The 26,255-nt window shown below is 40.5% G+C and overlaps 1 protein-coding gene across 4 annotated transcripts in view; it reads right to left on the bottom strand.

Annotated features, from left to right (window-relative positions):
* Positions 1–970: 970 nt before the first annotated feature.
* The window catches only part of slc8a1b (solute carrier family 8 member 1b), a 250,123-nt gene continuing 224,838 nt past the window's right edge, over positions 971–26,255 (bottom strand). For all 4 annotated transcript variants that reach the window (XM_057848307.1, XM_057848308.1, XM_057848309.1 and 1 more), the window contains 4 exons: positions 22,767–22,952; positions 22,614–22,703; positions 11,892–11,995; positions 971–8,554 (listed from right to left, as the gene is read on the bottom strand). In XM_057848307.1, the coding sequence (XP_057704290.1) occupies positions 8,282–8,554; positions 11,892–11,995; positions 22,614–22,703; positions 22,767–22,952 (653 nt within the window). In that variant the 3' untranslated portion in view covers positions 971–8,281. The remainder of the gene's footprint in view (positions 8,555–11,891; positions 11,996–22,613; positions 22,704–22,766; positions 22,953–26,255) is intronic.

Below are 26,255 nucleotides of genomic sequence, written 5' to 3'. Positions count from 1 at the left end.
CGCACAAAAGATATATCAATTGGTAGCACTACGCACAGTCATGGTTGCACTTCCCATCACGCATTTGGGCATGGCTACAGTATCATTTACTGAAAGCTCAACAAATACACTAGATGGCAATATTTAGTCACAATATACAAAGTCACAAGTCTTTCTATCGGTGGATCCCTCTCACAGAAAGAATGTTAATAATGTAAATGCCATCTTGAGGATTTATTGTCATAATAAACAAATACAATACTTATGTACTGTATGTTGAATGTATATATTAGTCCGAGTTTTATTCATTTTTTCCTTAATGCATTGCCAAAATGTATATGATCGGGAAAAATTATCGGGAATGATTGGAATTGAATCGGGAGCCAAAAAAAACAAAAAACAATTGGATCGGGAAATATCGGGATTGGCAGTTACTCAAACTAAAACGATCGAGATCGGATCGGGAGCAAAAAAACATGATCGGAACAACCCAATTTATTAGCTGTTGAAAACTTGCAGTAAATAAAAATTAAGTTGCTATTTTGGTCAAAAACTCCTACGATATGTTAAATATTGCTATTGATCCTGAAAATATAGGTGATTATCTCTGCATTTGGTGATTTTTTTTTTGTGTGCATCTAGCGTAAAAATGTGAAAACTTTATAGCCATTTTAAGTTTTTCAACTTAAACAACAACAACTTAATTTTTTTTTTTAATGCCGCTGCTCATGGAGACATATGTCTAAAGGAAGTGCTTGTTTTGATTTTAGGTTGCTAGCGGCTTTGGCTTTGAAAATATTTTTAGTTTTTGAAAATAAGCCCCCTATGTATCGGCCCCGAGCCCCGTCAACTGATAGTAAAGTCTATGAGAAACCTATAAATTACTTTGAAAAGTAACTTAATTATTTAACTAGCTTACTTTTTTGCAGCATAATCTGTAATTAAATTACTTTGCCCAAGTAACCTGCGACAACACTGCTAATAATAAAACACAAAAGTCATAGTGTCTCTGAAACAGGGTATCCCAAACTTTATTTTATTGGATTTTGATCAGAAGTACCATGGAGAGCAGTCACAGTTAGTGGCAACAAACGCACACGCACACAGACACACACACAAATAACTTCCCCGTTGGTCTCTGACAAATAATAATAATCATTTAACAGAAAACAAAAACACATGAACACACTGGGGAAAAAAATCTCAATTTGACCAAGCGTGAATAAAAGGGCCAAAGTGTGGGAGGAAAACAGAAGGCGCAAAGCATGATGGGAATGACAGCAAGAGCAGAGGAAAATTCCTGTTTGAAATGTCCGACGTGGAAAACTAAGAAAGTTGGAAATACTTGCAATGGCTCCTAAAAGGCAATAAACTGGACTGTATGTCATTTGCAACAATAAATAAGTTCTCCTGCGCTTATTCTGTCTTAATAACACTGTACAGTATATACACAATAGTATTTCTTTCTTGACAAAATAAGCTTTTGATTAGCTATTGTTCTCTTTCCGCAACAGCAGATATTGCCTTTTCACCTCCCATCTTTTTTTAAAGGACACAAACAATACAGAAATATGTGAAAGGAGAGTGAGGACCACATTGAAAAGAGCAAAAAAACAAACAAAAAAAAACTACACATGGAGACTTAAGTTGTATATTTTCAAGATGTAAAATGGACGGAGAAATGAAGAACATACATTTTCAACATTAACTGCCGTTGAAAGTGATCAATAACAAATCTATTTGGACAGGACCGGTCAGCATGGAGTGATTATGTTTCACTGCCATTGACAAAGATAGACGTCCAATACAAATTTGCCAAAATGCATTGGACGTCTAGTACCACCAATGGCAACCAAAGAGTCTTATGATAAATGGGAAATTTTTTAATCATGGATGGAGTTGTCATTTGAGAAGAATGAATTATACTTAGGCAACTGTGTACATTGTGATTTAACTTGAATCAAATTATATTTCAAAGATTACAATGATACATTTTAAGATGAATCGTGCATTCTTAAGAAAAAAAAAATCTCCCAAGTGGTAATTGTATGAGAAAAAAAACAGTGACCAAGTTGCCGCAATCGTAAATCACAAATTTTAGCAAGATCAGTGTTATTTGTAATCGAATTTTTGCTATGATAAAATATGCAATACTTTTTAAACATTTAAAAAAAAAAAAAAAAAAAAAAAAATCATCTGAATAACATGTACGGATGTGTATTGCTGCCACACACACACATACACACAAAATAATAATAATCCAGTATCAGATTTTGACATGAGCGTATCATATAAAAACATGATAAGTCATGTAAATATGTGATGGTATCATGGAAATACCTGATCATTATCATGTAAAATGTGATAGTATCATGTAAAAACGATGCTTATCAGATAAAAACGTGATAATTATCATGTAAAAAAAGTGATACTATCATGTAAAAAACTGATATATGCAAAAACCTTATGATGTAAAACGTAAAATGATGTAAAAACATGATACAATCATGTAACAACGTGATAACTATCATGTGAAACGTGAGAGTATCATGTAAAACTTGATATTTATAATGTAAAAATCTGATCATTATCATGTGAAATCGTTTAAATCATGTAAAAACGTGTTAATTAGCATGAAAAAACATGAGAATTATGTTCAACTGTGATCATTATCATATAAATACATGTGAATATCATGTGAAAACGTGATAATTATCATGTGAAAACGTGATACTTATGTTAAAATGCGATAATTACATAAATACATGATAACTACCATGTAAAAGCGTGATATTTCATTTAAAAACGTCATGCAAAAACCTGATAATTATCATGTAATATGTGGGAGTATCATTTAAAACATGATAGTATCATGTAAAACATGATGCTTATGTAAAAACTTGCTAAATTATCATTTTTAAACCTGATAATCATCAGGTAAATATGTCATCATTATCATGTAAAAACTTGATCATTATCATGTTAGAACCTGATAATTATCATGTAAAAACGTGATATTATCATGTAAAATGCCATCATTATCATGTTAAAAACGTGATACAATCAGGTAAAAACGTGATAACATGTAAAAACAGGATACTATCATTTATAAATGTGATAATTATCATGAAATATGTGATAATATCATTTAAAACATGATAGTACGTAAAAACATGATACTTATCATGTAACTTGATAATTATCATGTTAAAACATAATTATCATGTGAAAACATAATTATGTAAAACCGTGATCATTATCGTATTAAAATGTGATCACTATCATGTAAAAACATGATACTATCAGGTGAAACCGTGATAATTATCATATGAAAACAGTATACTTTCATGAAGTAATGTGATAATTTTAATGTAAAAACGTGATGACTGTCATGTAAAAATCGTGATACTGCACTTTTTTTTGGGTGGCAGCAATACACTCCTGTAAATATACAACTTTAATCTCCTGCATGTCATTACCTTTGTCTTTGACGTCAAATACAAGTCACTCCCCCCCAAATGTTTCAAATGATGAAAATGAAGAGAAAACCTGAATCTGTACAGCATTCGGACCATTTTTTTGTTTTTAATTAGGACGATGGTATACGATTCTCTATAATTCTACTATGTACACACACGTTAGCATTCATGCACTGTGTCCACAAGTAGCACGTTGACATTCCCGAAAATGATCGATGCAGATAGACAAAAGCGATCGAGGACAGATAAGACACCAGGACGATACACACGGATGCTCGCTGACCCACAAATCAACGATATATGGCTGTAACTTCATTCTGTCCGCTTCCTTTCATTTCACGCCGTCGTCCCGGTTCCTCTTTCTGTCCTTTGGTCCGTCGCTCAATTAGTCAGGAAGGTAACCAGGAGGTAAATCGCGTCGTTTAGTCGATTTTTTTTTCTTCGTCTTCTTCTTTGTACAACGTGGTTGTTTACATTGTAAGCAACTTCAACAAAAGAAAAACATTTTAGCAGTAGCTGTTTCACAGAAGCCACAAAGTCAGTGCAAATCTTTTTCCTTCATTGAAAAGAACAAAAGAAATTGTCCATTCATGCCCAGCTAGCATCAATGCTAATCGGGCTAATGCTGCATTTGCCTATACCGGGAAACCGTTTTGGGAAATAAGTTCACGTTTAATCCACAAATATTTCTTTGTTCTCGTTTCCTGAAATTTGTCGACGAATGAAATTTCCCAGTGTTCTGGAACGCAGCGTTAGCCCCGGCAGAATTGTCAACAACAATAGCGAAAGGAGTTCATTCCCCGTGAAAATACGAAGGCTAGCTACCTAATTTGATGCGAACGTCTACGTATACGCGACTACAAGCTTTTCATTCCTGCGCTCAAACAAATTGGGCAAGCGTACACGTTTTCAGTAAATCCAACCACGTGGCGCTAGCTAACAGAGTTGAAGTTACTTAAAAAGTGACGGTGGATAAGCACAACTTTTTACAGTGTATAAACCTTCAGCTCCATGCCAGTGAAGAGACAAATACATAGAAAGTTTTTACGTGATTAGTTTTCCACAAGCTCTTAAGAAGGTGAATTTTTTTTTTTTTTTTTTTTTTTAATTTATTCATGATTTCATTTTTTAAGAAAAGACCCCCTTCGGCTAGAAAAACCCTTGTACGGTCGCTTGGACAGCAAATATTCGCATAGAAATATTTCCCTTTGACAAAAACAGGGGTAAACTGCCACTCGAAGGCCTTCAAGGAGAACTCCAAACGGGGGGAAAATAAAGTCGTGCATCATGCAAAAGTCGGGCTGAGATTATTGTTATTATTGTTGTTATTACAGTTGGATAGCGAGATGGGGTACTGCTGACCTCGACTCAAGATGTTGGGAGTCGGTGGGGAGAATACTTTGAAGGCCTTTTCAATTCCACCGACTCCTTTGAAGAAGCAGAGTCTGGTGACTCCGAAGTGGGCTCTCCTATCTCTGGGGTCGAACTCACGGAGGTGGTTGGAAAGCTCCTCGCTGGCAGGGCCCCGAGGGTGGATGACATCCGCCCGGAGTTCCAAAAGGCTCTGGATGTTGTGGGACTGTCGTGGCCGACACGCCTCGCGGGTATATCGGGGACAGTGCCTCTGGATTGGCAGACCATGGTGGTCGTCCCCCGCTTTAACAAAGGGGGACCACCTGGAGAGGAGGGTTCGTCAGGAAGTGGAATCTCGGGTTCAGAAGTAGCAGTTCGGTTTCTGTCCCGGCCGTGGAACAGTGGACCAGCTCTACACCGTCGGCAGGGCCCTCGAGGGTTGCCCAACCGGTCTACAAGTGTTTTGTAGATTTGGAGAAGGCATTCGACTGTGTCCCTCGGGGAGCCCTGCCGAGGGTGTAGAGCTGGTCCACTGTTCCACGGCCTGGAAGAAAACCACACTGCATCTCCTGAATCTGAGATTCGACTTCCCAATGGACCGTCCTCCCCAGGATCCCTGAATAGACTTTACTTGGGAGGCTGAGGAGTGTGATCCCTCCATAGTTGAAACACACCCTCTGATCAAGATGCGGGCGTAGGGGGTACAGAGCCCCTTGTTAAAGGCTGTTTGGTCCCTGCATGACCGGTGTCAGGGTTTGGTCCGCATTGACAGCAGTAAGTTGAATTCATTCCCAGTGAGGGTTGGACTCAAGGTGGCCCTTTGTCAGTGATTCTGATCATAACTTTTATAGACAGAATTTCTAAGCGCAGCCGAAGCACTGAGGGCTTCCGGTTTGGTGGCATCAGCATTGCATGATGTGGTGCTGTTGGCTTTATCAAGCCGCAATCTCCAACTCTCACCAGAGACCATTATTATAATCGAGGCGAAATGCTACAACTCGCAACTTAAAAACGAGAAAACCCACAGGATGTATATCTAGCTTGCTATAACTTTAGCTACTTAGTAACGTTATGTCGTTATGAGGGTGTGTTCCAATTATAAATTGATTCCTCAGCCTTCCTGGTAGTCTATTCAGGGGTGCTGGAGAGGAGGGTCTGTCTGGAGGTCGAATCTCAGATTCAGGAGGAGCAGTGTGGTTTTCGTCCCGACTGTGGAACAGTGGGCCAGCTCTACAACCTCGGCAGGGTCGTCGAGGGTGCATGGGAGTTCGCCCAACTGGTCTACATGTGTTTTGTGGATTTGGAGAAGGCGTTCGACCGTATCCCTCGGGGAGTCCTCTGGTGGGAGCTTCGGGAGTACGGGTTACCGAGCCCCTTGGAAAGGGCTGTTCGGTCCCTGCACAACTGGTGTCAGAGTTTAGTTAGCATTGCCAGTAGTAAGTCAAATTCACTCCCAGTGAGGGTTGGACACCAACAAGGTTGCCCTTTGTCACCAATTCTGTTCATAACTTTTATTGACAGAATTTCTAGGTGTAGCCGAAGCATTGAGGGGTTCCACTTTGGTGGCATCAGCATTGTATCTCTGCTTTTTGCGGATGATGTTGCACGATTGGCTTTATCAATGCGCAATCTCAAACTCTCACTGGAGCAGTTTGCAGCTGAGTGTGAAGCTGTAAGGATAAAGATCAGCACCTCCATATCCAAGACCAGGATCCTCAGTCGGTAAAGGGTGGCGTGTCCTCTCTGGGTCGGGGATGAGATCAGGTAAATTCAGTCATTCCAGGGTCAGGCAAAATTTCAGCGACGTCAAATACACGTCGAGAACAATAGCGTGTCAGATGTGTGTGTACATGGAAAATGTGCGCGCATTCATTATGAGACTGTTCTAGCGCCATACTAGAGCTGCTCACTGTTGGCTGCAAGTGTGTGCTTGACATGTACGATTGGGGGATTCTAGTTAACACTTCCGCTTAAAATACATTCAAAATTGGCGAGGCTTGGCTGCCATTGACAGCAATAAACCTCCAATTCAGCTAAAACTGGGAGGAGCTATCCGAAAATGATTATGTTCCAGTGTCGACGTCAGATCCGCTTTGACCAGGAGGAGCAGGCAGCGAACGATAACTGGAATTCGCAAACTGTCAGAGGTCCTTGTTGTTGGCCACAAGTGTGTGCACGACAAGTTCGATAGAGGGATTCTCCTTAACGTGGCTGAGTACATTTTTTTTTTTATACATTTAAATTCGACAGCGATGATGAATTATGTTCCAGCGCCATTGTCGACGATAAATGTCCGATCCATCATGAATGAACATTCGTTGGAATCATATATCGCCGGCAATGGCAGCCAATTTTTATGTTTTTACTCTACATGGACTTAAAAAAAAAATCACAAATGATGCCCGTTTCCCTTCAAATGAAACAGTTCCCAGGTCTCGGAATACTTATTTTTTGGGTGAAAACACCCAAAAGACAGAGAAAAACAGCACTTTTCACCTCAAAAAGTGAAAATCAGATTGGATGGGCTGTCCATGTTAATCTTACATATTGTCCGGTTTCCATGTGGACGCTGAAGATGGAACTACGAGTGAGGTTTCAGGAGCAATGTAGGTCAGCCCTTAAGGATTCGGATTGGTCCATAGATCATTCGGTTGGAGGGTCGGATGGGGGTGTGGTTTAAGACATATAAAATGGGAGCGAGGCGTCAGAAAATGAGGTTTCACAGAGGGTGGTACCTTCATTTTTTTCGTACATCTACATCGGTGGAAAACACATAAAATTAATCTATATATTTATATTTATATATATATATATATATGCACTCATAATACTCTAACAGTTTTAAACGGTACGGTGGCCATTTTGTCTAACCAGACGAAGGCCTTATTAAAGGTATAAGCACGCGTTTTCATAACCCCCTTTCTACAGTATAAAGCAACGTCCAGGAGAGCGCGACCGGGAAAAACATTCGTGACGAGCCGCCCGAAAAACTCGCGAGTAAGCTCGGCTTTATTTACAACTCGGGGGACGACCGCTCAAAAACAGAAAAAAAAAACAAAAATAGATCGGATACTTAACGAAAGCGTTTCAGTCTCACGCGGCAAAAAAAATATACCCAAAGAGGCGAGATTTTGTTGTTTTCACAGTACTCCACTACTCAGTACTTGAGTAGCTAAGCAGCAGTCATGTCCAGTCCACACGCGCAAACTGGATCTCCTCTGGTTGTTTCGTCAGTGTGGTCCGCACATGCAAGGACTCACAAACATAACCAGTCCGGGTTGTTTCCGAAGTCTACCTGGTGTGCGAACTCTACCGACGCGGAAATTCAGACCATTTTATTTTTTTATGAGTGGCTTTTGTTTTAAGTCAAGTCAGGAAATGCATTCAAAGAGTTCCTCCGCGTGTTTCAGAACGCAATGGCGTGGATACGATTGCGTTTAAACCCCGAAATTCCCTGCTTTCGGGCCAATCTAGAAGCCTTGGATGTGGCAGTAGGCCTCCAGTGAGGAGAACAGGATGTACAGGAGCCACAGGCTGACGAAGAGCATGGTGGTCAGGGCCTTGGCAGTCCGCGGCCCGCCCAGCTCGCCGCCGATCTCCGGCCGCCGCCGGTACATCAGCATGGCGACGCAGATGAAGGCAAAGATGGTGAAGAGCGTGACGGAGAAGGCCAGCTTGCCCGGGTCCACCCGGAACTGGTTATTGTTGCTCTGGTGGTAGATGGCCGCAATGGACCACGCCACCTGACGACAACACGCAAAGCTTTAGATTTGGGTTCTAGTCGCCAGACAATTACATAAGTCACTATGACCCGAGTCACAAGTAAGTCCCGAGGCTTAGCTGTTGTGGGCAAGTCGAGTCGAGTCATGAGGTTTTGTCGAGTCGAGTCTTGAGGTCATATGGAAAGGAGCCACAAGGTTGTAAAGACGAGTCATGTCAAGTCAAAAGGTTGTTGAGACACAGGTTAGTCAAGGCCTTCACCATTGTTCTCAAGCCCACTCACAGAGCACTCATGTTTAGATTTAGGTTCTAGTCGCAAGACAATTGCACGAGTCACTACGATTCGAGTCACAAGTAAGTCTCGAGTCTTACCTGTTGTTGAGTCACAAGGTTGTGTCGAGTCAAGATGAGTCGAGTCACGAGGTTATGTTGAGTCAAGTCAAGCCGAGTCACAACGTTGTAAAGATGAGTCGTGTCAAGTGAAATTGTTGTCGAATCAAGTCAAGTCATAGGTTAGTCAAGGCCTTCACCATTGTTCCCCAGCCAACCAATGGAGCACTCAGGTTTAGATTTGGGTTCTAGTTGCCAGACAATTGCACGAATCACTATGATCCGAGTCACAAGTAAGTCCCGAGACTTATCTGTTGTGAGCAAGCCGAGTCGAGTCACGAGGTTATGTCGAGTCGAGTCATAAGGTTATAAGAAGTCAAGTCGAGTCATGAGGTTATGTTGAGTCGAGTCTTGAGGTCACATGGAGTCGAGCAGAGTCACAAGGTTGTAAAGACGAGTCACATCAAGTCAAAAGGTTTTCGAGTCACAGGTTAGTCAAGGCCTTCACCATTGTTCTCAAGCCCACTCACAGAGCACTCATATTTAGATTTAGGTTCTAATCGCAAGACAATTGCACGAGTCATTATGATTCGAGTCACAAATAAGTCCAGAGTCTTACCTGTTGTGGGCAAGTCGAGTCGAGTCATAAGGTTATGTCGAGTTGAGTCTTGAGGTCATGTGGAGTTGAGCCGAGTCACAAGGTTTGTAAAGATGTGTTGTGTCAAATTGTTGTTGAGTCAAGTCAAGTCGAGTCACAGGTTCATCAAGGACTTCCCCATTGTTCTCTAGCCCACCCACAGTGCACTCAGGTTTAGATTTGGGTTCAAATCGCCAGACGATTGCAGGAGTCACTATGATCCGAGTCACAAGTAAATACCAAGTCTTACCTGTTGTTGAGTCACAAGGTTAGGTCGGGGCAAGCCGAGTCGAGTGATAAGGTTATGCAGAGTAGAGTCGAGTCTAGTCTTGAGGTTATGTCGAGTCGAGTCGCAACTTTGTAAAGCCGCCTCGTGTCAAGTTTAAAGGTTGTCGAGTCACAGCGTAGTGAAGGTGCTAGTCGCCAGACAATTGCACGAGTAACTACTATCCGAGTTACACGTCCCGAGTCTTACCTGTTGAAGGCAAGTCGAGTCAAGAGGTTATGTCGAGTCAAGTTGAATCGAGTCACGAGCTTATGTCAAGTCGAGTCATAATGTTATGCAGAGTAGAGTTGAGTCTTGAGGTCATTTCGAGTCACAAGGTTGTCGAGTCAAGTCTGGTCACAGCTTAGTGAAGGTTGTAGTCTCCAGACAATTGAACGAGTCACCATGATCCGAGTCACTAGTAAGTCCCAAGTCTTACCTGTTGTGTGCAAGCCAAGTCGTGTCAAAAGGTTATGCAGAGTCGAGTCAAGCCGAGTCATAATGTTATAAAGACGAGTCGTGTCAAGTCAAATTGTTGTTGAGTCAAGTGAAGTCTCAGATTAGTCAGGAACTTCACCATTGTTCCCAGCCAACCCACAAAGCACTCAGGTAGAGATTTGGGTTGTAGTTGCCAGACAGTTGCATGAGTCATGTTGATCCGATTAACAAGTAAGTACAGAGTCATACCTGTTGTGGGCAAGTCAAGTCAAGAAGTTATGTCGAGTCAAGTTGAATCGAGTCAGGAGCCTATGTCGAGTCAAGTCGAGTCGAGTCATAATGTTAAGCAGGGTAGAGTCGAGTCTTGAGGTCATGTCGAGTCACAAGGTTGTAAAGACGACTCGTGTCAAAAGGTCAAAAGGTTGTCGAGTCAAGTCAGGTCACAGCTTAATGAAGGTTATAGTCTGCAGACAATTGCACAAGTCGCCATGATCCGAGTCAGTAGTAAGTCCCGAGTCTTATCTGTTGTGAGTAAGCCAAGTCGAGTCATAAGGTTATGCAGAGTCGAGTCAAGCCGAGTCATAACGTTATAAAGACGAGTCGTGTCAAGACAAATTGTTGTCGAGTCAAGTCGCAGATTAGTCAAGAACTTCACCATTGTTCCCCAGCCCACCCACAAAGCACTCAGGTTTAGATTTGGGTTCTAGTTGCCAGTCAATTGCAGACAATTGAGTGATGTTGATCCGAGTCACAAGTAAGTACCGAGTCTTACCTGTTGTGGGCAAGTCAAGTCAAGTCAGGAGGTTATGTCGACTCAAGTCAGGTCGAGTTATAAGGTTATGCAGAGTCGAGTCAAGCCGAGTCACAAAGTTGTAAAGACAAGTCGTGTCGAGTCAAAAGGTTAGTAAAGGCCTTCTGCATTGTTCCCCAACCCACTCACAAAGCACATAGGTTTAGATTTTAGTTCTAGTCACCAAACAAATGCACGGGTCACTATGATCCGAGTCACAAGTAAGTTCAGTCGAGTCACGAAGTTATTTTGTCATAAGGTTGTGCAGAGTACAGTCGAGTGGAGTCTTCAGGTCATGTCGAGTCGAGTCACAAGGTTGAAAAGACGACTCGTGATGAGTCAAAATGTTGTCGAGTCGAGTCACAGCTTAGTGAAGGCCTTCACCGTTGTTCCCCAGACTACCTACAAAGCACTTAGGTTTATCTTTGAGGGAAATCTTTCTGTCAATGTAAAAAACATAACAAAACTATGTAGTATAGTCCACAGGGAATATACTATCATGAAGGTGTTCCAAGGAGATCACTGGCAAAAGGAACCAAGTTTTTTGAGACAGTTTGTCGAGGCTCAAGTCATTGTTACAAGTCGAGTCTCATGATTGCCTTACAAATCGAGTTGAGTCTCGGACCCTCCGACCTCAAGCTAGTCAAGTCCGGGTCTGCGTTTTTTTTTCTTTAAGTCCGAGTCGAGTTTCGAGTCATCACATTTGCGATTCGAGTCGACTCGAGTCAGAGTCCCTGTGACTCGGGTCCAACTGTCTGCTAGTCGCTACGTCTGATGAACACATGACTGCTAATCAAACATCCTTCTGCGTCGAGTGACCTTTTGAATGGGAAGGTCTTCAAAGCTGGGGTTTTCGAGAAATGGGCTGAATGAAAATATTTCTCAATGAAAAGTACTCACCCCGATGCCCAGGAACACATTGACAGCATTGGAGCCGGTCACGTTGCCAATGGAGGCGTCTGCATACTGATCCTGGATGGCGGCCACCTTGCTGGCAAATGTATCTGTGGGGGAAGCAGACAGAATTGTACCGTCCATATACTAAGGAACTGCTAGGGCTCTCGCACCACTCGGTGCTCGGGCCCTAAAAATAATCAAGAGTATTAGAAAACTTGAAATTAATAACATGCTTCTCCTCATTCATATTAATTCAGAGAGACAGCGAGATCCAAAAGTGGTATTTGCCAGGTGGTAAAATCGATATTGCCATGTGGTATTTTTTTGCAATGTGGGAAAATTGATTTTGCCATGTGGCAGCAAAATTTATTTTGGACTGTAGAATGTTTTTTTTTTTTTCGTATGTGGCATTTTTTTGGGGGTATATGGCAAAAATGCTTTATATGTGGGAAAATGGATTTTTCCAAGTGGCATTTTTTGCCATGTGGCATCTTTATTGCCATGTGGGAAAATGGATTTTGCCATGTGGCATTTTTTTTGCCATGTGGCAGAAAATTTATTTTGAAATGTGGCAAAATTAAATTTGGTCTGTGGAATATGTTTTTTTTTTTTTTGTTTGTTTGTGGCATTTTTTGGTGTATATGGCAAAAACGCTATATACCGCCCTCCCCAAAAAAGCCACATACTAACAAAAAAAAAAAAACAACAACAACAATGCTATGTGTCAAAACAGATTTTGCCACATGGAAAAACATTGCCAGATGTCAAAATCAATTTTGCGACATGGCAATAAAATGCCAAATAGAAAAAGACAAAAAACTGCCACATAGCAAAATCCATTTTGCCACATGGCAAGAAAAAAAAATGGCATTAACGTGCATGGCCTGCAAAAATGCTATATAACCCCCCTCCCCAAAAAAAAAGCCACGTATCAAAAATAAATAAATAAAAAATAAACAATGCCACATGTCAAAATACATCTTGCCACAATGCAAAAAAAAAAAAAAAAAAAAAAAAAAAAGCCACATGGCACAATCCATTTTGCCACATGGCAAATACCACTTTTCGTTCTCGGCCCTGCTTTTAATCCTTTCAAAATCCACACTGATAGAAATTTCTGTAATCATTGAACAGAAAGCGCATCAAGTCATGTTTATTTATAAAGTCTTAAATGATAAGTTAATAAACCCCTGTCTAGTAATGCAACTTTATTAACAATTTTACTTGGCGTACTCCTTTGCACAATTGGAACAAATCTAGGAACTTCCTCTCCATTCTCCCAGACAAAAGTGAAGCTGCCAAACATTTACGCGAGTCCAAAGAGCAACCGGGTGGTCACAGGTCGGCACCTCCGCTTCGTTAGACCCTTTCACAAGCGGCGAAATGAGGGCAAAGGAGACGGGATGCTTTTCCTTGAAACGTCAGCCAAAACAGATGATGGTAAGAAGAAAGAGAAAGTGAGGATGATGCGAGAGAGGTGCGGTAGGGGTGAGAGGCAATGGGCCAAAGGAAAAATAAAACTGCACAGATAAATCTCCCAAGTCGCCATTAAGCTTCGAGGACCTTCTGCTTCCTCTGGTGGGGTGCACACACCATCTGCATGTCTGTATTTGCATCACATCCCACTTTTTGGCAGTGGGTGATCACGTTTAAGCGCCATTCACCGAGACGAACGTCGCATAGGAGTTTTTGGACAAAAAAAAGTCACATTTCAAAACGCTACTTGTCGTACAATTTTCGTCCAAATGACATTATTTATACATTTTAAAAAATCTGGACGCTAAGGGGCACAAAGGTTGGATAAAGTTTTTGCTAAAAATGTATGGCTTGGCCAAAATTTGCAAGAAACCTACCAATTCATTTTAAATAGGATAAACTTCCGACTCATTTCCAACTGCCCTATTTGCCATTTCAAGAGCACAAAAACCTACATTCAACTCTTATTGATTACTCACCCAAATGACCCGATATCAACAGGAAGTGACGCTGGAATTCCTCAACATCACCAGGAAGTGACCCAATATGTACAGTACAGGAAGTGAACCCAAAATTTGCCCAAAACATTTTCATTCATTTCCAATCGCCCTATTCATTAAAAAAAAAAAAAAAAAACTTCCATTCACTCCCATTGATTTCGAACCTAAGTGACCCGATATCAAAATGCTTACAAAATCAACAGGAAATGACCCAACATGAAGAGGAAGCAACCCTGGAATTCCTGAACATCACCAGGAAGTGACCCAATATGTACAGGAAGTCAACCCAAAATTTGCCAAAAACATACCAATTTATTTCTAATGGCCAAAATTTCCCATTAATTTCCAATGGCCTTATTCAATGAATACAAAAACATCCAATCACACACATTAATTTCTGACCCAAGGGACCCGATATAAACAGGAAGTGACCTCTAATGCCTCAAAAACAACAGGAACTGACCCTGGAATTCCTCCAAATCATTAGGAAGTGACCAAATGTGCACAGCAGGTGAATCCAAAACTTGCCAAAAACATACCCATTCATTTCTAATAGCCAAAATGTCCCAAATTTTTAACTTTTCCCCCCCCAATTTTTCTCTGTTTGGATCGATTATTTATCATCTAAAATATTGGGGAAAATGCGACAGTATTAAAAAAAAAATACAGTTAAGCGATAGTTATGAGGCAGATATCCGTGATTTATTTACAGACACCGTTTTTTTTCAGAGTGACGTAATTTGTTTAAAAGCTTAGAATATGCGAGTGAATAAATTTTTAAAGTCGTTTTTTTTTCTATCAAACTACATATTAGAAATCAATTAATGATTCTAAGCTAAAAATGACAGACATTTCGAGTAATAATTATAGTTCTTTTTATGGCTTGGTTGAGACAAAAGCGACATCTGTAAACGGGGGTCTCCAGAGTAAAACGGACACATTAAAAATAGTTCGAGGGCTTCATGCGCTATGAATCTGCTTTGGCAGCATATAGACATATTGTTTTATCAAACACAACAGTTCTTTTGGCTTAAAATACAGCAGTTTATTTTGAAGAGGGGTGCAAGAGCAGAAACTGCTTTTTTCAGCCTTGTCTGTGTTTTCTGCCATACACAGAAAGTGACCCGATATAACTTCAACCGCAACCATCACATCAAATATATTCATATATTTGAATTCAAAAGTTTTGCAAGAAAACCTGAGGCCGTCTGTCAGACAGTTGAAGCTGAAAAGAGGATGGATGCTGCAACAAGACAATGATCCAAAACACAGAAGTAAATCAACTTCAGAATGGTTTAAGAAGAACAAAATACATTCTGGAGTGGCCCAGTCCAGACTTGGACCCCACTGAGATGCTATGGCATGACCTAAAGACAGCGATTCATGCCAGGCATCCAAGGAATCTGACTGAACTACAGCAGTTTTGTCAAGAAGAATGGGCCAAGATGAGTCCTGATCGATGTGCCAGACTGGTCTGCAGCCACAGGAAGCATCTGGTTGTTATTGCTGCTAAAGGGGGGGGGGGGCAAGATATTAAATGTGATGGTTCAATTACCTATTTTTCCCCCTTCTGTCATTATTTGCATGCTATCTTCAATAAAGTATATATATATAAAAAAAAAAATGTTTGGGTGCTTTTAGCTAAAGCAGACACTGTTTTTTCATCTGTGTGATTTTGACAAAGACCAGATCGCATTTGATGTGGATTTTTTGCAGAAATGTGAGAAATTCCAAAAGTTTCAGATAGTTCTTCATACCACTGTATTTGAATTTTATTGCAAAACCAAGTTATATTATACTAAAAAAAAATCTCAAGTGTCTGAAACCAAAACTGCTCATGAATGTCTTGAGTAGCCCCAAGCATTTTTTTGCAACTTGAAAAGGTCGAAGTAAATGCGCGTAATGGACTCTGCCTTCCGCGCCTCACTTCCCATCCATGCTACGATGGCTAGAAATGATTGGACATGTCGCTAGGCCTTGAATACACATCGCTCGATAAGCGCTTCCTGCTGTTTGAATGAGTCAGACTTGGAAGCAAAACAAATTCAACTTGTGAAACCATGCGGCTCAGGTGTTTACAACCTCTCGTTTTTACTTCCTAGCGAGCATTGTTTTTGTGTGCGCGTGTGTCGGCGGGGGTGATAAACGAGGTTAATCGTCGGGGAAACGGCGGCGCAAGACAGTATTTATGAACTGCGAAAGCTAAATAACTGCGGGTCTGTTTTGCGGCAACTCTTGTGCATGTGCTAATAAGGCTAAATGGTGACATTGCCTCCATTTTCTGCACTGTGTGTTTCAGGGTAATACTTTGTAAGGACGCCCGATGCTGAGATGATAAATGGTCGTATGCTAATAACACATTGTGATTACAGGAAACGTATTAAAGCGCTGCCTGCCATTGACGGTGCTAGACGTCCAATCCATTTTGACAGAGGTCATTTTCTGTGGATTTTGGGTCACTACCTGGGAGGGGCTAAGGTTGCATAACTATTATAGATTTTTTTTTTCTCCCTTTGAAAATGTAGATAAAATACATGAATAAATAAATAAAAATGAATCAAGGCAGGAAATAAAAATAAAATAAAAAAATAAATGCAAACAATAAAAACAATGTTTATGGTTTTTTCCCCCATGATTTGTTTATTTTTAAATAAGAATACAAAAACTAAAGAAAAATTAACAAATACAAATTTAAAAAAGGAATCAAGGAAGAAAACATTTTTTCCTCAATGTAATTCATACACAATAAAATTAAATAAATAAATAAATAAAAATAAAACAATAATAATAGTAATAACAATTTTCCTAAAAAAAAAAATTCATTAAAAAATCAAATAATAATAAAATAAATAAATATAAATAAAATCTTTAAAAAAAAAAAAATACAAATTAAAATCAAAATGAATAAAGGAAGGAAAAATAAAAAAGGAACGTAAATAAATAGAAACAATTAGAACAATGTATAAAGTTTTTCGCTATTATTTCTTTTTTGAAATAAAAAATAAAAATACAAAAGAAAAATAAGCAAACACAAATTCAAAAAAGAATGACTCAAAGAAGGGAACTTTTTTTCCCTTTAAAAAATCAACAATAAAATAAAGATAATAAAATAAATAAATATGAATAAAATAAATTAAAATACATTAAAAAAATTAAAAAAGAAAATACCAACGGTTTCCCCTATTTGGTTGTCATTTCTTATTTAAAATAAATGGACAAAACTAAAATAAGTAGATTAAAAGGCATCATGTCCACCCCCCCTCATGATTTGAACAAAAAAAACAACAACAACAAAATGAACAAATAAAGAAATTCAAATCAATTTCAACTGGGACTACCAGTCAAAGTGAATAAGACATCTATTGCCGTCAATGGTTGCTTTCGATAGAAATTTCAATCTTTTTTTATGAACTACCTGGAAGTGAATGAGTCAGCAAATTTCTCTTGACTGAGAAATTTCAAATTTCCCCAACACAAAAGACGCATCCCCTTATTTGGTCTCTTCTTCATGGCCGCTTCCCCCCCGGCCTTCCTATTACATCCCTGCCCCGTGTCTGACTGATTGTTTTCAAGAGGCCGCTTAAGTAATAAATCATTTACTGCGGCGTCACCGCAGCCTTGGATTTTCTTTTTTCCCCCCTCCTCCCGGTCGAAAATGTGCGGCAAGGAAATAGGAGGAATAAATCTCTAGCTCAAAATGGCCGCGCTGAATAGCAAATGTTATGCGAAGCAACACAAATCTCCTAAATGAGAGACCCCGGGGGAAGTTTTATGCTCGTAAAAGCCTCGTCAAGTAGAAATGGAAAGAAAATCCAATAGGGGAATACGTGTATGTGTGCTGCCAATCGTCGTGGCTCAAGATCCATTTTTATGAAATGAGGTGTTTGAAAATGCCTGCAGTACCGGACATTGACCACTGCACCAATAGCAGGCGACTGCGTGCCAGATCCGGCCTCAGCTCGCCAGATCTGCATAGCAATCACACCCGAGAAAAACACGAAAAAGTATGTTTATTTCATAATACACGCTGTATTTTATGCTCCTGAATGAAATGGACCACTTGGATGTGTGAAGAAGCGATCAATATATTTTATTCAATTTTTTGAATCTCGTGCTACGAAAATGACAGACTTCCAGCTTCGCTCTTGCATTGAGGAAGAGGGCGCTGTGACGTGTACGGAAGAAGGAGTCCTCTTCACTATACAGCCGTACTGTAGTATGAGAAGGACTAAGGATTCAGCTGATTTTGCGGATTAATTCGTTTATTTTTCGCATCACGCCAGCCAAACGGCTGCAGAAAAATCTTGCTGTACGAGGGAGAGGCTTGTGCGCCTTTTTGGGGTTTCAAAAGGTTCCCATTCACCGGTGGATATTGGCCAAAACAAGCCCTACTACTGCGGGACCATGGGACTTACGTGGAAATGAGTAAACATTGTGTTTTGTATTATGTCAAATACTGGGATCATTAGGGCTATCAAAATGATCGCATTAACGGGCGGTAATTAATTTTTTAAATTAATCACGTTAAAATATTTGACGCAATTAACGCACATGCCCCGCTCAAACAGACTAAAATGACAGTACAGCGTAATGTCCGCTTGTTACTTGTTTTTTGGTGTTTGGCTCCCTCTGCTGGCGCTTGGGTCCAACTGATTTTATGGGTTAGTACCATGAGTGAGCATTGTGTAATTATTGACATCAACAATGGCGAGCAACTACTTTATTTTTTGATTGAAAATTTTACAAATTTTATTCAAACGAAAACATGAACTCATTTGCTCCCAGAAACGTATAAATACGTTGTATTTTTAAATGCTGAACTGTCCCGCAAACGTTTTGATACGTCTGTTGCGTTCTTTTTTTATAAGAAGCGTATATAGCTTCCGCTGTATCCGAGAAACAAAGAACAACGCTCCAAACCAATTTTAAAGCAATAAAACTGGCCACTGGAGGGCAGTAGCGCATTTGGAAGACTACGCAACCCGATTCAACAGCAGTGAACTGCCGGGCAGCATTGTCAGAGCGCTGGCGGCTTGAGCCCAGGCGGCGCTCCGACCGGACAAAACAACGAGAGGACGCCTGGGACGCCAGGCGCTGGACGATCGTGCAAAACGAGTGAAACCCCTCGTGGAGCGGCTCGCCAAGCAGACCCCGCAGAAATGCAAAAAAGTCCATCTTTGTGAGACAGACAACGATGAGGGAAAAGTTTACACAGCTGACGTGGCGACAACGGCGTCATCTCGGCGACAAACCGTCATCTCTCAGTAGTCGTGTGGGAATAAATTGTTACTTTGCTATCTAAAGCTCTATTTGTCTGGTTGTTCATGGTATTTTGTAAAAGGAAAACATTGTTCAGATGTTTGGAATGTAGCTAATGCAAAAAATAGCTTTGCTAAAGTCAAAGTTATGTTTGAAATGTATGCGTTTACAAAAAGCTCATTTTCTCCGTTTTTTCATCAGAAATTGGAAAATTGCTCAAACTAAGCTATTTTCTAATGCTGATTTCTAAAGAATGGAAAAATATACGAACTTACTTTTTTTTCTGCTGAAAGAAGAGAGTCTAATCTTTCTTTTGGTGGGTTCCAAGTTTATATAGCAATAGAACATAATTTTCTGTTGGCCTTGCAAAATCAGTCTAAATCCAGAAAAAACGGCCGGGAGCGAAGGGACTTGCTCTGGTGAAAATGGCTGGGAGTGAAAGAGTTAAGAGGGGCTTTAATATAACATTTCTATAACTTGTACTAACATTTATCTTTTAAGAACTACAAGTCTTTCTATCCATGGATCGCTTTAAGGGAATGTTAATAATGTTAATGACAACTTGTTGATTTATTGTTATAATAAACAAATACAGTATTTATGTACGTATGTTGAATGTATATATCCGTCTTGTGTCTTATCTTTCCATTCCAACAATAATTTACAGAAAATATGGCATATTTTATAGATGGTTTGAATTGCGATTAATTACGTTTAATTAATTTTTATTCTGTAATTCACTTGATTAAAAATTGTAATCTTTTGACAGGCTTAATTTTAATATATAGGTGACTTGCACTTTGTGGCTGACCTGCTCCTTGTCCCCTCGGCTGACGACCGGCGGCTTGTCGCACATCCCCCCGCTGGGAGAGCACTATACTCGGCTTATCGCCCTATTCGTGTGCCTGGTGTTCTGTCAAATTTTCCTACGATCAGAAATTGCAACTTTGTGTTATAGCATTATTTCGCCATATTCGTGTTAACCATTTGGCAGCTACACGCTCCTCCGACGTCGGCCGGTTTGTCCGGCAGTCATTGTCCAGCCACTTCCCTGCAAACGAGCCCTCTGCCCTCAGCAGGGGAACAACGAGCTCTAACTTATTCACCGCCGGGCAGGTTGCACATCGTCGAAGACAATCGACAACCCGGTCGTCATGTGAAATGATCCGGGCTATTTACAGTGGGGCAAATAAGTATTTAGTCAACCACTAATTGTGCACGTTCTCCCACTTGAAAATATTAGAGAGGCTTGTAATTGTCAACATGGGTAAACCTCAACCATAAGAGACAGAATGTGGGAAAAAAAAAACAGAAAATCACATTTTTTGATTTTTAAAGAATTTGTTTGCAAATCATGGTGGAAAAAAAGTATTTGGTAAATACCAAAAGTTCATCTCAATACTTTGTTATGTACCCTTTGTTGGCAATAATGGAGCCCAAACGCTTTCTGTAACTCTTCACAAGCTTTTCACACACTGTTGCTGGTATTTTGACCCATTCCTCCATGGAGAACTCCTCTAAAGCAGTGATGTTTTGGGGCTGTCGTTGGGCAACGCGGACTTTCAACTCCCTCCACAGATTTTCTATGGGGTTGAGCTCTAGAGACTGGCTAGGCCACTCCAGGACCTTGAAATGCTTCTTACGAAGCCACTCCTTTGTTGCCCTGGCTGTGTGTTTGGGATCATTGTCATGCTGAAAGACCCAGCCACGTCTCCTCTTCAATGCCCTTGCTGACAGAAGGGAGATTTTCACTCAAATCTCTCGATACATAGCCCCATTCATTCTTTCCTTTACACCGTGGGTCGCGTTAACCGAATATTTTCCGTTGTTGACCGGTTTTTTAAAACGGTGACGGAAAAAGCTGAAGTCCATCCGTCATTTTGACAGGTTGCAATTCACACCCCAGACCACAGGTTGGCGGGTGAGCATATTAATTAGCTATTGTCTCTCTTGATGCATGACGTCGTTGGCCTTACTCGGAAAAATGTCGAGGCAACGGAGTAATTTGCCTGGCATGGCCAGACTGTTCTCCCTGTATTTTTCAAACACTGAGAGAAAAGTCTGGGACACAGCCTCTCGAGTAGGTACAAAATCAATCGACAAATCAGATTTGTTTATTTGCGTGACGTGTTCTCCACGAGCAACGTCACTCTTGCGCGCCGACAGTCGTTTCTACACCAACACGGATGGCGAACGGGTGAGCCGAGAATATGTTCCAATCCGCGGTAAATTCAGTTTTAAATGAGCTAAAACACATCGACACGAGACTTGACAACAGTCTGTCTCGCGCTAGCCATGTTGAATAAACTCCGTTCTCCTCGTATGTTTACTTCCGCGCGCAAGTCCCTCGACCTTCCCTCGTCGCTTTGCTAACGACACGTCTGCCCGTCGCTGATTGGTGCACTCCGCTGTCTGTTTGCCTCTTGTTAAGCTTGTTCGGACAGAATATCAATTAAAAATGAATGAAAACTAAATACTATTGAATATGTCATTATTATCATTTTAAAAATGTAAGTGACGGGTAAAAATAGATTATGACCGGATTTTTATGACACTGTCAGTCAAAATGACAGACAACGAAAAAGTCTAGCGCAACCTCTGCTTTACACTGATCAGTCATCCTGGTCCCTATGTAGAAAAACAGCCCCAAAGCATTATGTTTCGACCCCCGTGCTTCACAGTGGGTATGGTGCAATTCAGTATTCTTTTTCCTGTACCAAAAAGTTATTTTTTGGTTTCATCTGACCATAACACCTTCTCCCAGTCCTCTTCTGGATCATCCAAATGCTCTCTAGCGAACCGCAGACGGGCCTGGACGTGTACTTTCTTCAGCAGGGGGACACGTCTGGCAGTGCAAGATTTGAGTCCCTGGCGGCGCATTGTGTCTACTGTGGTCCCAGCTCTCTGTAGATCATTCACTAGACCCCCCCCCCCCAGTGTGGTGCTGGGTTTTTTACTCACCGTTCTTGTTATCATTTTGACGCCGGGGGGTGAGGAGGGAGTTAAAAGTCCGTGTTGCCCAACAACACCCCCAAAACATCACTGCTATAGAGGGGATCTGCATGGAGGAATGGGCCAAAATACCAGCAACAGTGTGTGAAAAGCTTGTGAAGAGTTACAGAAAACGTTTGGGCTCCATTATTGCCAACAAAGGGTACATAACAAAGTATTGAAATGAACTTTTGGTATAGACCAAATACTTATTTTCCACCATGATTTGCAAATAAATTCTTTAAAAATCAAACAATGTGATTTTCTGTTTTTTTTCCCCACATTCTGTCTCTCATGGTTGAGGTTTACCCATTTTGACAATTACATTTGACAAAAATCAGACAAAATAGACCCTGACATTAAAAATCATGCATAGAAGGGTTAATGAACGAACGTATTGATTCTACAGCCTCCGTATCGACACGTGCATCGTCAACAAGGCCGCGACGATACATTTCCGTATAGATTTTATTTAGCGCGCCCCGAGCCGATAGCTCACCTGGTACCGACGTTCCCAAGGCGACGAACACCACCGCGGTCACCGAGTCCTTCAGGCCCACCGTGCAGCCAAAGTGAGACGCCAGGTCGCCTGTAGACACACGCGTCGTGTTTTAAAAGAGTCGAGGCACGTGCGGCGAAGGCGCGGTCGTACCGATGAAGGCGGTGAGCAGGCCGATCATGCAGATGGACACCACGAAGCACGCCCAGCCGTTCCAGTACTCGGTGGGCGGCACGAAGGCGAACAGGACCTTCCAGAAAACGGTCAGGAAGTGCATGACGTAGTCGAAGCACGACGGTAGCTTCTCCTCGCCGCACTCTTCGTCGTCGTCGTCCTCGCCTGTTTGAGTTCAATTTAGAGGTTAAAAAACGTGGAAAGTTAAGTTAAATGTAGATATTACAAATTAAACAATAAAATACAAAGGTACATTTATTAATAATAGGAACCATTATCATGATTATACTATTTAAGAAGTTTGGTAGGCGTCGTAATGGTTGGTTTTTGAAAGTGTTTGCATTTAGTTTTATTCGTTTGGATGCATACACTGTCCTCTGGCAACAGTGAATATGATGTAACTCATCTCACATGGCTGGATCCAGCTGCTCCCTGTTAAGACCAACATGCAAACAAATCAACAAACAAAACAAAGTTTTGCATTTGTAACTGAGTTTAGAAGTATATTTTGCAGTTTTTATTTGGTAAGAATATGTGTTTGAACAATTTGTTAAGAACACTGCAAAAAACAATCAAAAAAACTAGGGCTTTCAAACGATTACAATTTTTAATGGAGTTAATCACAGCTTAAAAATTAATTAATCGTAATTAATCGCAATTCAAACCATCTATAAAATATGCCATATTTTTCTGTAAATTATTGTTGGAATGGAAAGATAAGACACAAGACGGATATACTGGACTGTCTCAGAAAATTAGAATACACAATATTCTAATTTTTTGAGACAGTCCTGTGTATATATACAGGACTGTCTCAGGAAATTAGAATATTGTGTATGTAACTCGCCAGGAAATTAGAATATTGTGTATTCAGCACGGCAGCAATAACTTCAACCAGACGCTTCCAGTAGCTGCAGATCAGTCTGGCACATCGATCAGGACTAATCTTGGCCCATTCTTCTCGACAAAACTGCTGTAGTTCAGGCAGACTGGCAAGATTCTGTCTTTAGGTCATGCCACAGCATCTCAATGGGGTTCAAGTCTGGACTTTGACTTGGCCACTCCAGAACGTGTATTTTGTTCTTCTGAAACCATTCTGAAGTTGATTTACTTCTGTGTTTTGGATCATTGCCTTGTTGCAGCACCCATCCTCTTTTTAGCTCCAACTGTCTGACATATGGCCTCAGGTTTTCCTGATAAAATTTTGAATTCATTCTTCTATTAATGATTGCAAGTTGTCCAGGGCCCGAGGCAGCAAAACAGCCCCAAATCATGATGCTCTCTCCCCCAATGCTTCACGGTGGGGATGAGGTGTTGATTTTGGTGAGCTGTTCCATTTTTCCTTCACACATGACGTTTGGTTGTTACTGCCAAACACTTCAACTTTGGTTTCATCAGTCCACAAAATATTTTGCCAAAACATCTGTGGAGTTTTCAAGTGCCTTTTTGCGAAGATTAAACGAGCAACAATTTAAAAAAAATTATTATTATTATTTTTTTTTAGACAGCAGTGGCTTCCTCCGTGGCGTCCTTCCATGAACACAATTCTTTGCCATAGTTTTACATATAGTTGATGTGCGCATAGAGATATTGGACTGTGCCAGTGATTTCTGTAAGTCTTTAGCAGACACTCTGAGGTTCTTTTTTACCTCTCTGAGTAATCTGCGCTGAACTCTTGGCGTCATTTTTGGTGGACGGCCTCTCCTTTGGTCGGAAGCAACAGTGCCAAATTCTCTCCATTTGTAGACAACTTCTCTGACTGTCGATTAATGTGCATCCAGACAGAGATGGTTTTGTATCCTTTCCCAACTTTATACAAATCAAAATTCCTTGATCGTAGGTCTTCAGACAGCTCTTTTGACCGAGCCATGATGACATCAGACAATGCTTCTCATCAAGACATTTCTTACCAGGTGTGTTTTTATAGTGGGCAGGGCAGGTTTAAACCACTCATCAGTGATTGGGCACACACCTGACTTAAATTGTTCGGTAAAAATTGTTTTCAATTGCTTTTTAAGTCTCCTTAAGCAGAGGGTTTACTTCCTTATTTCCCCCCTTCTGTCATTGTCTGCATGCTATCCTCATTAAATTATGAAAACCTGTAAATGTTTGGGTGGTTTGGTTAATGCAGACAATGTTTTTTCATCTGTATGATTTTGACAAAGGTCAGATCACATTTGATGGTGATTTTATGCAGAAATGTGAGAAATTCGAAATGTTTCAGATACTTTTTCATACCACTGTATAATAATAATAACTAATAATAACAATATAACAACACGATGTAGCATTTTTAAAACAATGTTAAATTATATTAAGTAAAATTATATCTAACCCTTCTTAAAAAGCACTGAAATGGATATTATACGGTAATCCCAAAGGGTAAAAACATTAAATATTCAAATGACAAAAAAACTACTTCAGCAAATACATTCCGTAAATCCAATTAATGCGGCCATTCCGCATATTTATACCTCACTCACTTTCAACCCTGGCCGTCTCTCTTCTGAAGACAGCAAAATCATTGAGACATTTATGTGGTTAAAAATAAATGTCCCCGTTTTGCAGGGGTCAGCACATGGCCGCTAATCTGCTCATTAATTCCAAATGCAACGGCGAGCAGAAGGTCAGCCCCCCTACAACCTCTGTGTCTCAATTATAAGGGTGCCACGACACGTCCGCTGGGAAGCACTGCAATGTTTCCAAAAGGTTGACTTCCACTGAAGTGTTGTTTACTCGACAGCTTCCGTAGACTACGACAAACGTCCGATCCGTCGCCATCAACGGCAGCTAGCGAGTTACATACACAGTATACTCCAAAGCATTTGTGATTGCAATAATTTTCTGGGATAAATTGAGCATTTTCTGACAGATTTGCAGGGGTGCCAATACTTTTGGCCAGCACTGTAGATATAAAGAATATCCTGTAAAAATATTGGAGTACTGAGATAAAAACAATGATGACATTTTGCTGCTCATACTGTATGTTGCATTTTCCTCAGTCCGAATCTTCCTACTGCATTAGGCTGATTTCTAAATCAGCTGAAATCGTTAATCTGCTGACATCATGACCCAGATGGTGGCGCCAGAGCGCCATCATGACAGGAGTAGCTAAACAGCAGAGTGAAAGACTTATTTCTCGTCATCTGCGCTTTGTCAAATTGTTGTATATAGTCGAAATGTTTCAAAATATGATTTTAATTCACAAAATAACGCTATTTAAGATTTTTTATTGGTGTCACAGGTAGGGATGTCCCGATCCAGGTTTTTACAATTCCGATCTGATACCAGTACTGGCTGATACCGACCTATCTGAGCATGTGTTAAAGTTTAAAGTTATTTGACCTCCTTACTTAGTTGTCAGACTCATGTTGAAAAAGGTTTTAGTACTCTTGATAACAACTAGCCAGCTGAATTAGGTGAGTTTGAATAACACACAACGGTTGGTAACAAGAAACTGACCTGTTT

Source organism: Corythoichthys intestinalis, chromosome 10 (genome assembly GCF_030265065.1).
Source record: "Corythoichthys intestinalis isolate RoL2023-P3 chromosome 10, ASM3026506v1, whole genome shotgun sequence".
In the NCBI taxonomy this organism is placed as follows: domain Eukaryota; kingdom Metazoa; phylum Chordata; class Actinopteri; order Syngnathiformes; family Syngnathidae; genus Corythoichthys; species Corythoichthys intestinalis.
The sequence above is the reverse complement of the archived record's forward strand: the minus strand, read 5'-3'. Positions and strand labels throughout refer to the sequence as shown.